Source organism: Mytilus edulis, chromosome 8 (genome assembly GCF_963676685.1).
Source record: "Mytilus edulis chromosome 8, xbMytEdul2.2, whole genome shotgun sequence".
In the NCBI taxonomy this organism is placed as follows: Eukaryota; Metazoa; Mollusca; class Bivalvia; order Mytilida; family Mytilidae; genus Mytilus; species Mytilus edulis.
In genome coordinates, this window is record NC_092351.1 from 76,760,821 (window position 1) to 76,778,706 (window position 17,886).

The 17,886-nt window shown below is 32.1% G+C and overlaps 1 protein-coding gene across 1 annotated transcript in view; it reads left to right on the plus strand.

The window, feature by feature from the left end:
- Window positions 1–17,886, plus strand: part of LOC139486284 (scavenger receptor cysteine-rich domain-containing protein DMBT1-like) — a 69,247-nt gene that overhangs the window by 2,892 nt on the left and 48,469 nt on the right. The window contains exons 2-9 of the mRNA XM_071271092.1: window positions 411–488; window positions 941–1,079; window positions 3,178–3,365; window positions 4,558–4,696; window positions 7,797–7,984; window positions 9,809–9,947; window positions 12,618–12,805; window positions 16,449–16,587. Of these exons, the coding sequence (XP_071127193.1) occupies window positions 428–488; window positions 941–1,079; window positions 3,178–3,365; window positions 4,558–4,696; window positions 7,797–7,984; window positions 9,809–9,947; window positions 12,618–12,805; window positions 16,449–16,587 (1,181 nt within the window). The 5' untranslated portion in view covers window positions 411–427. The remainder of the gene's footprint in view (window positions 1–410; window positions 489–940; window positions 1,080–3,177; window positions 3,366–4,557; window positions 4,697–7,796; window positions 7,985–9,808; window positions 9,948–12,617; window positions 12,806–16,448; window positions 16,588–17,886) is intronic.

Below are 17,886 nucleotides of genomic sequence, written 5' to 3' on the forward strand. Positions count from 1 at the left end.
ATCAAATCGAGAAACATCTCACGGGGTTTTAATCGTGTACTAATGCATTGAACCACTAATTAAATAATAAGTTTGATCTATCACATTTGTATCAGTGCTGTTGAAATAATTTTAAGTTTAAAAATTTAAACGATTATTTTATGATATTAATCAACTTTTCATTTGGGGTGCCACATATGAAATGGATCTTGATTTTTTCTTTAATTACACCTTGTTGAAATAGGGTTTATGTGTATCGATTATTGTCAGTTCGTCATCGACTAACACAAATATCATATACAACACGATGTGGTATCCGACTTTTTTCCGAATTTATAGAAAACTGCACCACATACATCCTGCTGTAGTGCAGTAGTCCGAACTGACGCTTTAATTCATGAGCTGAATTAATAAATTATCTTTTTCTACAGGCAGATTAAAAGAACTGATGTGGATTCTACTTCTGACTGCGATGAAATTGGCATGTGTGGTCAACTGTCAGCTATCGGGTTTGTTACGCAATACATTTCTGCATTTCTAGCGTTCATATACACATTCATTTTGAGGTGACCTTTTCATCGACTTACATATATCAATACGTAGAAGTATTTTTGTATAATTATACTGACTTGCAATATCAAACAATCCCAGTTAGCTTATTTGTGATTTAAATGTTGGTTGTGTGTTGTCTACCTATGCATATTTTGATTATTGGACCCATTGTGTATCTTATTAAGTGCATAATCGAAGATATGTCCAAACTAATCTACCTGACTTCTTGGAATTTTAGGCATACTGTTAAATAGAGTGCACCAGAGAATGAGTTTTTTTTTGCCGAACCAATCTAAATGATTTCTTTAAATGAGAGCAAGCATGTCTTTTTTCAGTATTTTGAAATGTTTTGTGCGGTTTTATTTTTATTTATTTTTTCATTTATCGAGCACTCGTCAATTTTTTGAAGGTGGTTTGCGCATTACATCGGGTTTCACTGAGAACCGCGGACGACTAGAAATCTATCACAAAGGTGAATGGGGAACAGTTTGTGACAATCACTTTGATAATGTTGATGCAGGAGTGGCTTGTAAACAGCTTGGATACTGGTATGTGTGACATTTTTTAATATATTAGTATTTCATTTTTACAGTTTGATACTAGTCATTTTTTTCAAGCACAATGTGTACATAGTTCTGGTTTTACATTAACCTTTGGAACTATATCACACCCGCGAAATCGCGGGCATAAGAGCTTATGAGATTTTGGGTCTGGTGAATTTCAGTCAAAGATTTCATACCTGGAGAATATAAAAAAAGGTATCAAAATGCATAAGTTCGTGGAAACATTTTAAGTCCTTTCCCTTGTTTCCAAAGTCCAAAGTTATTTTGTTTGTTCACTTTCATTATTTTCGCGTTTCTGTATACTATGAACATACGTAGAAACTTTCTGGTAGTAAGACCCTTCACGGCCAAGCTAGGAAACTGGATACGTAACTCACATTAAATATGTACCAATACAGTGTGTTTAATGTCTTTCCTTTTACAACATAACCCATGGTGGTGTTCCTACTAAAGGAGGAAGATAGAGAACATACATACATACATGTACATACGTATATTATAAATAAAGTATGTGTGTTATTAACTATGAATTGTTTCTCCTTGACGATCACTGCTTTATTTTTTTGGATAGTTTCTATCAACGCAAAAATATTGTTATGTCCACGAGTACTCTTAATGTATGTACTAGTTTAAAAGCGGAAGTCCTGTTTGACTTACATTTAAAAGCAAAATTGCGGACATTTCAAGCCTACTTTTTGTAATAGAAATTATGTCTGGAGAATTTAAGAAATGAAATCAAAAGTCATATAGGTACACGAAGACAGGTCAATATTTCTAAGCCCTCTCTTTTTTATTCAAAAACCATTATGTTGGTTTCTGTTATATTCCCCGGTGGTCATGTCTGACTTAAAAGTCGGTTTGATGGCGGAAACTCAGTGCTATATTATATAGACAGTCTCTATATATTATAGTAGTATAAATGTGGATAATCGCAAAAATAGTTGTCCTTTTTTTCCACGTCCGAGAAGATATAAAAACTATGTGTAAAAGTTACGATATACAAACCACGATATAGACAATGCTCTGATTGGCTTGTTTATATTTTCATTTTTGTTATCTATCATACGATTGGTTCTCAACACGATAAAACCGGAAGTCATGTGTGACATGCAAGTCGAATTGATGAAGGAAGTAATTTTCAAACGCTTTAATTTTCGTGTTTCTACCAAATTATCCAAACTGAATAGTCATAAGAATGGATGACAAATGCGACTAATCATGGTACCTATAGGACAAAGAGGCATGATGATAATTCATCGTGGGAGGAAAAGAAGCGACACAAAAAATGATGTCTTCAAGTTTAATGTTATATATGCATTTTTTTTTAAAAGATTTTAAATAGTAATTCGGCGTCATAAACATTCATCTAGTCTATAGTCACCTGAGATCACCCCTAGTTTTTGGTGGGGTTCGTGTTGTTTATTCTTTAGTTTTCTATGTTGTGTCATGTGTACTATTGTTTTTCTGTTTGTCTTTTTCATTTTTAGCCATGGCGTTGTCAGTTTGTTTTAGATTTACGAGTTTGACTGTCCCTTTGGTATCTTTCGTCCCTCTTTTTTTTTTGTTATAGTTGAACATATTATATTTGCAAAAGTGATGAAAGGGAATAACCCAAGTTATACAAAATCATAAATGACGTATTCATTCTATGTAAATACAACACAAAGTACATACGATATTGTCGAAATACAAACCATCGGATAAGAGTTATCAAATCATCAGCAATGCCATTAAATAAATGAGAAATATTAGAGGACACTATAAAGAACCTTATAGAACTCCTGTGTAAATATTCTAAAGGAGAAAAAGTGAACTCGAAACACAATCGCTTGTATATGGATAATGTATTGCACATTTATTAAAAAAATAACACCTTACAGAAAAACGTCAAAAAATTAATTTTATTCTTTATTTGTCTTGTAATTATGTCATTAATTCGTTTCACGAGTCGACAATGAATTAATCCTATACATCAGTAGTGCATTTCTTTTTAGAAAAAAACTGTATCAATAAATACATATATTCATATGAAAATGTGAAAGTACCTGATACTTCATGTAAATTTGTATATATGTATATGTAGCTCAGGAAAAATGCACCCTGCATCTCTGGTTACTGATGGTAAAGGTGCAATTTGGTTAAATGAGGTGCATTGCTCTGGTTCAGAAAGTAAATTACTAAATTGTGCATACAATGACGATTCCACTAACTGCCGTCATAATGAAGATGTTGGTATCCATTGTTTCCTCAGCTGTTCAACAGAAGATCAAGGTATGAGTTTGTTTTTAAGTATAACTAAACGTTATAGTATCAACGTGTACTAGATAATGTTATTGTAGTTGTCCTCAATATGCATTTACTATACTGTGTAACGGTTAATAGTATGCAATGGTCACAACTCGTGTCTACTCAAGATATCTGTGATTGAAATCATAAAACTTTGCTCAGTGATCGAAGAACAAAAATCATGCTCGAAACATGAAATCCAAGATTTTTATTGGTTGATTTTGAAGAATGAGTACAAAAAACTGACTCGATTGTTTTATGACCGCAAGGCCAGATGTTTGCTATGTGACCGATATTTAAAGCTACGACTGCTTACATAAAAGACGTTAAAAGCTACACACGTTTACGTTACTCCAGTTTCTGTCAATCGTTTGTTTATGAGAAGAGTGTACCTATACATAAAAATACTGTCTACATTGTACTAGTGTTCTTGACTTATAGGATTCAAAACTGATCAGAATTCATTATACCTCTTACACAAGATATAACGCAGAGTTTAAACTATACTATGACAGAAGCTTCACGAATTCCTACAGTTCCTTTTAGTCTGACTAAATTAGATCGGAATTGTTAAGGGTTTAACCGGACAAATTTCCTTAAACACTTCTACAATGAGATATGTTGATCACTAATAAAATATAAAACTTACATTCCTGCGTATCAAAAAAAATATGTTTGAACAAATGTTATAGTTAAATACACAGTCTGTTTTTTATTATTCATTAGTTTTGACATAGCAATACATGTGTATATTTATAAATGCATTTTTGTTCTATGTAGTAACATTCAGCTGCGCCTTTTTTTATCGGTAATATAGCGTCTCCGTAAGATGCACATGCATTTGATTCCAAAATAAGTTTTCGTTAAATTTCCTTTGCATCGTAGGCCTTACATTATATGTTCATGTTATTGGTCTGAAAGGTATATGAATGATAATCGGCGCCTATAACTAAACAAAATGTTTCGAACATTTTCATTTTAAAATAATCTAGTTTTCAAGTTTCAAATAACAAGGCATTTTTATTCATAAAAACACATTATCCAGTAGTGCTATACACAACAACATATACTAAATCTACCAAATACTTCAAATAAAAAAACCGGTATGTCATCATAATTCGAAGCAGCGATTACCAAAAAAAATCATCTTATGTAGATGAATAATTCTTCTTTGCAGGTGGGTTGCGTATCTCTGCAGGTATTGCTGTGAACCAAGGACGACTTGAAATAAATTATAAAGGGGAATGGGGAACAATTTGTTATAAAAACTTTGATAATGTTGATGCAGAAGTGGCATGCAAACAGCTTGGGTATTGGTGAGTATTACGTTAAAAACATGACGACAAAGATGATTGCATGTAATATACTAGTTTGATAGAACAAATTTATTATACAAAAAAGTATGAAGTCTGATTATGCAAACATTATTGGTGAATCTTAAAAGCAACTTCAAGTTTGTGTTTCATCATTGTATACATGACTTTAAAATGTAAGTACTGATTCAACACGTATGTGCGATCCTTTACAATAAAGTACGTTTTAAGCTGAAAAAACAAACCATGCCATCTTCTGAGACGGGAATAGTTTTATCGTTCTGTGTGATATACTTTGCATTCCAACAGTTCGGTTATGAATATGCATTATCTGACTTATATATACCGTCAACAAAATATTTTTTTTTATAAAGATTTGCAATATTTAGTATCCTATTTTATCTATCTAAAGTGGTATATTCCTGTTCAAAACTTTTATGACTTGATACGCACTACGCCTCATTTAGAATATGAAATACAACTCAATAATTAACCTATACATCACCTTTTGAAATTGATCATTCATACAAAATAAAAATATTACTGCAACTGCATGAAGAAAGACAAAAATGAATTGTGACCATTTAAGAACAGTGTATGACAAATACAAGTCACATTGTACGTAATTTATTGTAACAACTTAGTTCATATTAAAGGGAGTATGTTTATTTTGTATTTGTAATGACCATGATGATACATCTATCGCGGATTTTTTTTTTTTTTAACAATTTAAATCAATTGGATGAAATATTCAGAAAGATTGTCTTTTGAATAGCAGTCCATGTTTTTACCAGATAATTGTGATATAATTGTTTACCTTCCCAATCGACCCTATTGGGAGTCACGTCAAGGTTATTTAATAGAATATACGAATATCTTAAAAGTTGATAATTTGATGGAGTAAAATGTATGCATAATTTTTAAAATAGATAAGAAATGACACGATGTCGAGTATAAGTACATGTAAGCCACAGTTTTATTTCCTGTTCAGTGTGTATCGTCCTGAACATCCATGAATATTTGCCTTTAGACTTTAAACAATAAACCAAAAATCAAACAACCTATTCAGCTTGTCCCAATAAGATTTTAAAAATCTTATACACGAATATGTTAAATCTGGCTTTATTCTTTAAAAGACTACATTAAAATGCATTGCACATATATCATGTATATATTAATGTTTCTGTCTGGTAGCAATAAATTAACAAAACTTCACGTTATTAATGTTTTAACCAATATGCAACCAACGACGATTTCTTTTACACCTATCATTGAATATAAATTCCCAAATCGGAAACAACAAACTAATAGACGAATATAATTTTAAAGTAAATTATAGTTTTCATTTTATCGAGAAAAATATTGACCTCAAATAGGTCATTATTTTATGCTTTGGAGCATATTTTATATTTTATATATGACATCACTTTAAGCGTTGCGTTACCTATAGCTAACTGGGCTATGAATTTGTTATGTATTCGTTTTTAATTATAAACCTAGTCACTACTTCAGTGTAATAATGCATATCTTTTAAATAGTCATTTTTTGAAAAAAATAGTTATCAAAAGTACCAGGATTATAATTTCATACGCCAGACGCGCGTTTCGTCTACATAAGACTCATCAGTGACGCTCACATCAAAATAGTTAAAAAGCCAAATAAATACAAAGTTGAAGAGCATTGAGGATCCAAAATTCCAAAAAGTTGTGCCAAATACGGCTAAGGTAATCTACTCCTGGGGTAAGAAAATCCTTAGTTTTTCGAAAAATTCAAAGTTTTGTAAACAGGAAATTTATAAAATGACCATATAATTGATATTCATGTCAACACCGAAGTGCTGACTACTGGGCTGGTGATACCCTCGTGGACGAAACGTCCACCAGCAGTGGCATCGACCCAGTGGTGTAAATATGTATCAAAAGTACCAGGATTATAATTTCATACGCCAGACGCGCGTTTCGTCTACATAAGACTAATCAGTGACGCTCACATCAAAATAGTTAAAAAGCCAAATAAATACAAAGTTAAAGAGCATTGAGGATCCAAAATTCCAAAAAGTTGTGACAAATACGGCTAAGGTAATCTACTCCTGGGGTAAGAAAATCCTTAGTTTTTCGAAAAATTCAAAGTTTTGTAAACAGGAAATTTATAAAATGACCATATAATTGATATTCATGTCAAAAACTGTTTGCAAAATTATGTATTATTCTTGAAATGACGATGTTTCGTCCCAGGCGGATAATCCTGGCTTAACAACTTTTTGGAACTTTTGGTCCTCGGCGGTCGTTAACTTGGTAGTTGTTTCAAACTTTTTCATCTGAGCATAGTTGTGTGTGGACGTAGCGTGCGTTTGGTGTATACAAATAGTGTTTAACCTGTCACCTCTGGATGGCTATTAATCGTTTGTTTCTCTGTCCTATATCTCTCCCATTCATCTTTTTATTTATTGTAACAATGTCGTGTAATGTTGTAATTGTAATATTATAATTAACACTACCATTAAAGCAGGAGGGTTGGCATGCCACAAAACAAGGTTCAACCAAACATTTTTTTCATTAAACGCCATGTACCAAGTCCGGAAGATGGCCATTGTTATATTATGGTTCGTTTCTCTGTGTGTTACGTTTTCAGTTGGGTCGTAGTTCTCTTGTATTTGACATGTTTCTTTCAGTTTAAGTTTCTAACCCGCACTTGTTTTTTCTCTACCGATTTATGAATTTTGAACAGTGGTATACTACTGCTGCCTTTATTTATTGGAACCTGGTATCGTTCAGGTTGATTCTGAAAAAAGAATTACCTATAGTTTGTAATGAACAAACTATGTTTTAGAGCAGATATAATTGATATATGCAATAATAACGTTAATACTTGAATTATATTTCCCTGCTATATTGATCATAAGAATACACTTGACAATGGTAATTAACAACATTTGTTTTTAACTGTTAATACATTATATATATGTGTTTAGTTATACATATCTGCAGTGGCTTTTAAAAACCCCAAAAAATTGTACAATTGTATTGAGACATGTTAGTGTGTTGCTGAATCAATTCAGAAAGTATCGAATATCTAACACTAGATATCTTTCATTTATTTATAGTTCAGGAATCATGCATCCACCTAGAATCACACATAATGGCGACGGTGTAGTTTGGTTAAATGATGTTACGTGTTCTGGTTCAGAAAGTAGATTGCTGAATTGTTCCTTTGATATCAATATAGAACAATGCAGCCATCATGATGATGTTGGTGTTCATTGTTTTCTAAGCTGTTCACCAGAAAATGAAGGTATGGGTTTGTACGAAAAACACCTATTAAGCAATCACGTGGATTTTACGTAGCTTTTAAACCGTTACCCTTCCGCAATTTTTATGCAATATAACACTGAACTTCGGTTACATTCCTGCTAGACGAAACAACATCCTTTATAGAACGTCGTCGCTAACAATTCTGTTTTGTAAGCATGCACATACAATTTAGTAATGCCTGCATTTTAGAGTGCAAGCTATATCTTCAGTAACACACGTGCGTTATTACCTTGAAAATGTTTCCTATTAATACGTTATCACGAGTTTTTGGTAAACGAAACGGTGAAATAAAAAACAGGTCAACACAAGAAAATAAATGATACTATGTGACTGCATATAACTAATGAAGTGTACGTTTTAGTCAGAATATGTTTAATTTTCTACTGTTCTTGAAAATAAACCTTTTTGTTGTTGGTTGGAACAATGCTTCTAATATACTAGTAATTGATCCAGGAATCTATATGCAAATTTACTTAAAGTATCTTAAGGTAAGGTTTGCGTACAGAGGGAGATAACTCGAATTCAAATAATTGAAAAAAGGAGGGACCCGCCATATTGAATTGCTTTGATTAACCAATGTTCGATAACTACAATATTATCGAAAATAAAACAACACCTACCTCAAAATCGTCGTTTTGATGTCATTTTATCAAAATTTGAATCGTACAAGTAACGTGATGACCTTCAGTTTGTTAGTTTTCATCTATATGACGTCAGGTTTAGCCATAACGTCTTTGTGCAAAAACAATTCATGAAGTTTCGCGGAGTTTTATCTTATTTCATGAATGTACATTTGTATGCCTCCGCCGTAGCAAAAGGGGCATTGAGTTGTATCCTTGTTTGTTTGTACATTGCTCCAAAAGTACTTATCATAGTGTACGTCCGTTTTTACAAAATTAGTTTCCATTCTCTAACTGTAGTATTCCTCAACCAACTGATATAAAACTCATGCACAATGGTTTTTGCCACAAAAACACAGAACAGATTTGAATTTTGATGTCGTCACTTTTACAGTTCTAGATTTATGAATGGTCGGAGAGAGGATACCTTTCTCCATTCTCCCGTCCCCTTTCTCTTGTCTCCAACCATATTACCAAAAAAAAAACTAATGTACGGGAAGCTGATTTCAATAAAAATTGGTCTAATATATTGTGTTTTTATGGCTTGTCCCCGTCTTGTCGTTTCACAACATAGAAGTTTTCTTTATTATTCTTCAAGAACAACGGTCACATTTTCACTGACTGCTAAATAGTCATTTTATTTAGTTTGTAAGTCTGATGCACGCCGATTCCGATTTTTTATACAGTATCAAAAGAAATCATAGAAACTCAGGATTGAATGAAAAATTAACATAATGCGCCATGTGTTTTACTTATAGAGAATGCATATATTCTCAGATTATTTTATTGCATAATTTTTACGAATGACAGAATGTTGAACTTGGTCTTATCCGCAAATACGACAACCAACGCGTTTACATCATTCGAAATGTATTTTATTTTTATCAATCGCTGTTACAACTGACGGAGTGTACTAATAATATTTTTTTATTGCTGCATTAAGACACAACTAATGTATTGTGTCGTCCTGGACATGTCTGAAGTATTTGCCACTGGACATTTTACAACCTCTTATCAAACAAACTTCTATGCATATCAGTCATAGTACCAAGTAGTGCTATAAACAACAACATATACTAAATATACCAAATACTTCAAATAAAATAACCGGTAGGTCATCATAATTCGAAGCAGCGATTACCACAAAAACTCATCTTATGTAGATGAATAATTCTTCTTTGCAGGTGGTTTGCGTATCTCTGCAGGTATTGCTGCGAACCAAGGACGACTTGAAATAAATTATAAAGGGGAATGGGGAACAATTTGTTATAAAAACTTTGATAATGTTGATGCAGAAGTGGCATGCAAACAGCTTGGGTATTGGTGAGTATTACGTTAAAAACATGACGACAAAGATGATTGCATGTAACATCCTATTTTGATAGAACAAATTTATTATACAAAAAAGTATGAAGTCTGATTATGCAAACATTATTGGTGAATCTTAAAAGCAAGTTCAAGTTTGTGTTTCATCATTATAAACATGACTTTAAAATTTAAGTACTGATTCAACACGTATGTTCAATCCTTTACAAAAGGTACGTTTTAAGCTGAAAAAAACAAACCATGCCATCTTCTGAGACGGGAATAGTTTTATTTTTCTGTGTCATATACTTTGCATTCCAATAGTTCGGTTATGAATATGCATTATCTGACTTATATATACCGTCAACAAAATATTATTTTTTATAAAGATTTGCAAAACTAAGTATCCTATTTTATCTATCTAAAGTGGGATATTCCTGTTTAAAACGTTCATGTCTTGATACACACTACGCCTCATTTAGAATATGAAATAAAACTCAATAATTGACCTGTACATCACCTTCTAAAATTGATCATCCATACAAAATAAAAATATTACTGCAACTGCATGAAGAAAGACAGAAATGAATTGTGACCATTTAAGAACAGTGTATGACAAATACAAGACACATTGTACGTAATTTATTGTACCAACTTAGTTCATATTAAAGGGAGTATGTTTATTTTGTATGTGTAATGACACATCTATCGCGTTTTTTTTTTTTAAATTTTTAACAATTTAAATTCAACTGGATGACATATTCAGAAAGATTGTCTTTTGAATAGCAGTCCATGTTTTTACCAGATAATTATGATATAATTGTATACCCTTCCCAATCGACCCTATTGGGAGTCACGTCAACGTTATTTAATAGAATATACGAATATCTTAAAAGTTGATAATTTGATGGAGTAAAATGTATGCATAATTTTTAAAAAGATAAGAAATGACACGATGTCGAGTATAAGTACATGTAAGTCACAGTTTTATTTCCTGTTCAGTGTGTATCGTCTTGAACATCCATGAATATTTGCCTTTAGACTTTAACCAACAAACCAAAAATCAAACAACCTATTCAGTTTGTCTCAATAAGATTTTCAAAATCTTACACACGAATATGTTAAATCTGGCTTTATTCTTTAAAAGACTACATTAAAATGCAATGCACATATACAATAATGTTTCTGTCTGGTAGAAATACATTAACAAAAGAGGGACGAAAGACACCAAAGGGATAGTCAAACTCGTAAATCTAAAACAAACTGACAACGCCATGGCTAAAAATGAAAAAGAAAAACAGAAAATTAATAACCACATGACACAACATAGAAAACTAAAGAATAAACAACACGAACCCCACCAAAAACTAGGGGTGATCTCAGGTGCTCCGGAAGGGTAAGCAGATCCTCAACAACAAAACTTCACGTTATTAATTTTTTAACCAATATGCGGCCAACGACGGTTGATTTACACCTATCACTGAAAATAAATTCCCAAATCGGCAACAACAAACTAAAAGACGAATATAATTTTAAAGTAAATTATAGTTTTCATTTTTATCGGGAAAAATATTGACCTCAAATAGGTCATTATTTTATGCTTTGGAGCATATTTTAATATTTTGTAAATGACAGCACTTTAAGCGTTGCATTGCCTATAGCTAACTGGGCTGTGATTTTGTTATTTATTCGTTTTTAATTCTATACCTAGTCACTACTTCAGTTTAATAATGCATAGCTTTTAAATAGTCATTTTATGAAAAAAAACTGTTTGCAAAATTATGTATTATTCTTGATATGACGATGTTTCGTCCCAGGCGGATAATCCTGGCTTAACAACTTTTTGGAACTTTTGGTCCTCGGCAATCTTTAACTTGGTAGTTATTTCAAACGTTTTACATGTGAGCATAGTTGTGTGTGGACGTAGCACGCGTTTGGTGTATACAAATATTGTTTAACCTGTTACCTTTGAATGGCTATTAATCGTTTGTTTCTCTGTCCTATATTTTCTCTCATTCATCTTTTTATTTATTGTAACAATGTCGTGTAATGTTGTAATTGTAATATTATAATTAACACTGCCATTAAAGCAGGAGGGTTGGCATGCCACAAAACAAGGTTCAACCAACCATTTTTTCCATTAAACGCCCTGTACCAAGTCCGGACGATGGCCATTGTTACATTATGGTTTGTTTATCTGTGTGTTACGTTTTCAGTTGGGTCGTATTTCTCTTGTATTTGACATGTTTCTTTCAGTTTAAGTTTGTAACCCGCATTTGTTTTTTCTCTACCGATTGATGAATTTTGAACAGTGGTATACTACTGTTGCCTTTATTCGTTGAAACATGGTATCGTTCAGGTTGATTCGGAAAAAAGAATTACCTATAGTTTGTAATGAACAAACTATGTTTTAGAGCAGATATATTTGATATATGCAATAATAACGTTAATACTTGTATTATGTTTCCCTGCTATATTGATCATAAGAATACACTTGACAATGGTAATGAACAACATTTGTTTTTAACTGTTAATACATTATATATATGTGTTTAGTTATACATATCTGCAGTGGCTTTTAAAAAACCCAAAAAATTGTACAATTGTATTGAGACATGTTAGTGTGTTGCTGAATCAATTCAGAAAGTATCGAATATCTAACACTAGATATCTTTCATTTATTTATAGTTCAGGAATCATGCATCCACCTAGAATCACACATAATGGCAACGGTGTAGTTTGGTTAAATGATGTAACGTGTTCTGGTTCAGAAGGTAGATTGCTGAATTGTTCCTTTGATATCAATATAGAACAATGCAGCCATCTTGATGATGTTGGGGTTCATTGTTTTCTAAGCTGTTCACCAGAAAATGAAGGTATGGGTTTGTACGAAAAACACCCATTAAGCAATCACGTGGATTTTACGTAGCTTTTAAACCGTTACTCTTCCGCAATATTTATGCAATATAACACTGATCTTCGGTTACAATCCTGCTAGACGAAACAACATCCTATATAGAACGTCGTCGCTAACAATTCTGTTTTGTAAGCATGTACATACAACTTACAATTTAGTAATGCCTGCATTTTAGAGTGCAAGCTATATCTTCAGTAACACACGTGCGTTATTACCTTGAGAATGTTTCCTATTTATACGTTATCACGAGTTTTTGGTAAAAGAAACGGTGAAATAAAAAACAGGTCAACATGATACTATGTGACTGCATATAACTAATGAAGTTTACGTTTTAGTCAGAATATGTTTATTTTTCTACTGTACTTGAAAATGAACCTTTTTGTTGTTGGTTGGAAAAATGCTTCTAATATACTAGTAATTGATTCAGGAATCTATATGCAAATTTACTTAAAGTATCTTAAGGTAAGGTTTGCGTACACAGGGAGATAACTCGAATTCAAATAATTGAAAAAAGGTGGGACCCGCCATTTTGAATTGCTTTGATTAACCAATGTTCGATAACTACAATATCATCGAAAATAAAACAACACCTACCTCAAAATCGTCGTTTTGATGTTATTTTATCAAAATTTGAATCGTACAAGTAACGTTATGATCTTCAGTTTGTTAGTTTTCATCTATATGACGTCAGGTTTAACCATAACGTCTTTGTGTAAAAACAATTCATGAAGTTTCGCGGAGTTTTATTTTATTTCATAAATGTACATTTGTATGCCCCCACCGTAGCAAAAGGGGCACTGAGTTGTATCCTTGTTTGTTTGTACATTGCTCCGAATGTACTTATCATAGTGTACGTCCGTTTTGATATAGTGTGTTTTTATGGCTTGTCCCCATCTTGTCGTTTCACAAGATAGAAGTTTTGTTTATTCTGCTTCAAAAACCACGGTCACATTTTCACTGACTGCTAAACTGTCTTTTTATTGAGTTTGTAAGTCTGATGCACGCCGATTCCGATTTTTATACAGTATAAAAAGAAATCATAGAAACTCAGGATTGAATGAAAATTTAAAATAATGCGCCATGTGTTTTACTTATAGAGAATGCATATATTCTCAGATTATTTTATTGCATAGTTTTTACGAATGACTGAATGTTGAACTTGGTCTTTTCCGCAAATACGCACACAACCAACGCGTTTACATCATTCGAAATGTATTTTATTTTTATCAATCGCTGTAACAGTTACAGCTGACGGAGTGTACTAATAGTATTTTTGTATTGCTGCATTAAGACACAACTATTGTATTGTGTCGTCCTTGACATGTCTGAAGTATTTGCCACTGGACATTTTACAACCTCTAAAAACAAGGATGGCATTGTAATATGTGTCTCTACACATGCACGGACTCATTATAAAATCCGGGAAATTGTTAGTTTCCAGTCTTTCTCCGTATATATAAGAGATAATAATAAAGTAGTGACAACGCTCGGAGTATTTTTATGAGGTTGTTTTCTGAATTTTTCGTTTCTGTTCTCCAACTTTAGTTTGCTTTTACCAAATGTTGTAAAAAAAATACCTAATGCTTTATAATGTTTCATGTTTATGTAAGAGGGGGTATCAACAGTTTCCCATGGACACATTATCCATTTATTCCAAACTCTCTAACATATTATTTCTTTGTGTAATGCATTATAATCATAATAATATAACTGTGATTGAAGAGAAGCCACGATCAATTTTGATTTGACGGTCGCAAATTTCTGTTTGACTGTCTTCCCTATGCGTGGACAGTAAAACTGCATTTGCAAACATCAAATCGCCAATTGACGATGGGGATTCCTCAATTACAATGCCTTTAGTCCTGTGAACATTATTGAACTGATTATAATTTATTAAAATGTGGAAGATTTTCATATTACAGGTCTACATAACTGCATTTCTTTTTTTTAATATCAACAATGCATATACGGCTGGTCATTTGTATTCCAAGGACATCGTCTGTCTCGTATTTTATCATACACAGGATCATGTAGTTTGTTTGTTTGGTCAAAGACTCCAAATCTGAATATCATGTGTAACAATAAGACAAATCATACAAGTAATCTATCTTTCTCTTGCAAGGCTTTCCCCTGCTTCGTCATAAATATTTGATCATATTTGAATAACATTTGTTGATGTCTAGATTCAAATGAATGGAATAAACACGGCTTCTGTAAATGACTTTACTATAGTCAAAACTGATGTTTTTTCATCTAATTGCTGCATACAAACAATTTACCAAACATGGGGCAATGAAACAATTTTCATTACTTTCAATGGCAATTTGAATGCTTTTCTCAGATTTAAAATATTACAGTTTAAAGCACGGAAAGAATATAAGAATTTCCTTCAAAATCAGAGTCTTGTACATGTATTACACAAGTTTGACCCAAGTTAAACACCTGTCCTTCCGACTGATAGTTGTGGGCATAAAAGTTAAGAGACGACATCAAAATTTTAATGTAGGATAAAAAAAAAATCATATAATTTGTTCACTTACCCTTCCCCCCCCCCTCATAACTCAATTTGGGAAAATTGATTAACCTATATGGGCCCGGGTATATGTAAAATCGATGTAAAATTAACAAAACTTGCAGCAACTTTTATCCCCCCATCCCCATCCCCAAACATTTGAATTTTTTTTTTGTATCCTACATTGATTTTTAAAGTTAAAAAGTTAATCACTGTTTTCTCTTATTGATTATGAACGATCCCAAAGTTTCACAAGACAAAATGATTCTTTAAAAAAAGATGCTATTTAATATGACTTTCTTCTTTGCAGATCAACAAAAAAAGATTTGTGTTTTACAGGAATGACCAGATAAACACATATAACTATCATTTACGTAAAAACGAGTTCGGGGACACACTAATTTGATTAGCTCATTATAATGCAAATAATTAATTCTATTTCCAGTTTTTTACAAAAACGATGGACCCGAAAAAGGGATATTTTTGGCTTTTTGTTGCCATGGCAACGGGATTTTTTAAACAAAAAATTAAAAAATCTTGTTTATAGGATTTTTTTTATAATATTTTTAATTCAAATCTATTATTAATGAATGAACCACAAATATTTCTACATGTTTTATTCAGTTTTATTCTTTTATAGTCACTCGCATACATTATTATTTAAAATGAAATTAAATATATTTCCCACTAAAAACCGTTAAAAATCAGAATGTTGAGCTTTTCATCTGAAAAAACGGGACGAGCAATGTTCGATTTTTTTTTCATTAAATGATTGGGTAGCCCTTTTTGAACAAAATGATGTATTATATTGATATAATATCACCAAGAAAAAAATCCAAGTTTCATGCAAACCTTACCTTAAATAGTTATTGTAGACTTGTCAATCCAGGACAAAAAAAGAATAGCATATTCAACATATGCCATTTGTAACGGAGGTTGACATTTAAGTTTAAAAGAACACAAACTACGATATCCCCAGTTAGCTAAATGTTTAGACCACATATATCAACAATATAACCCAGTTTGAATCACTTCACATGGAACATATGGAAAACAACTGCTTTATCTTTTAAGTTATTTTTTACTGCAGGTTCGTTGCGTATAACGTCGGGTTTTGCTGTGAATCAAGGACGACTGGAAATTAATTATAAAGGAGAATGGGGAACAGTCTGTGGCAGAGACTTTGAGAATGTTGATGCAGAAGTAGCCTGTAAACAGCTCGGATATTGGTATGTTTAACGTCTACAACAAAATAACCAACATTGACTTGAAAACAAAACAAAATAAACACTCCTGAAAACCAAGTGCACTTTACAATGATATTCACTTTCCCTGTCCAATTCAATATTAACGAATAAACATCAATACCAAACAACCGAATATTCATCTACTTACGCATTAACTTCAAAAAGTTAATCTGGTCGATTAAAGTATCATACAGCGGCTTTTTTGTTGTACTCATGAAACACATCTGTATTGCACATTTAAATAATGCCAGGTCAAAAACGATGATCTTTAGATGCATACTACATACGTTCTCCACATATTGTACTTCTTTAAAAATGCTTATAGTTTAAAAAGTGATTTTAATGATTAAGATTTTTATTTCATAACTTATTAAAGTTTTTAACCACGCTTTACGATATCCGCAGCAATTGTTTTCAATAGGTTGACTTTGTCGTGTTTTCGTTTGACAAATTCAATGACAGTTTGTCAATAAAAGGGTACATAGAGGTAAATATGAATGAACTTGCTCACTTCTGTTGTAACAAATACAAAAAAAAAAACAATTGAATGACACACTAAATTACACACACCAAAATAAAACGCATGACTTTTGAGAGAAAACCATCAAAATATCCCGACGCTTATATTACCAATTAACAATTGCAACGTTGTGCATGTTTTTATTACACCACGACGTTGCACTTAAAATGCAGCGTCGAAAAAGAAGTGTTATTCATTTTTTATGTTGTTGGTTGATTCTGGTTCTGGTCACTTTGTGATGTCATTTTCTCATTAATAATTTCATGTTGTGGACATCGATTTAATAATGTTTACCATATTTTTTATTTCACCTCATTTGTTGAAACACACCCCTTCAATTACTTGAAAATTTGCTTGAAAATTATTTCCCAAGTCATCTACAGTTGCTTGCTTAAATTGTTTAACTTTTTAAAATATAGTAATCTACTCCTGGATCGCGTCCGCCAAAAAACGGCTAATATAATTCCTTGTTTTAATAATTCATTTAATAAGTTGTCGTTGCTGTTCGTAATTAGTCTTTTTTCAATAACCTCTATTCCATGCACAACTTTGTCCACAACGCAACTAACCCATCGAACTAAAGATAAAGGATACAACAGATACAGTTAAGTCGGTCTCAAATCTTGACTTACATCTAGAAAATGATAATGAGGGTCCGTTAAAAAAAAAAACGACAAAAGAAATGATTTCAGCTTTCAAATTGTGTACTTTCCATTTCAAAGTAGCAATATTCCAGCAGCATCTTTTATATATCCCCAAAT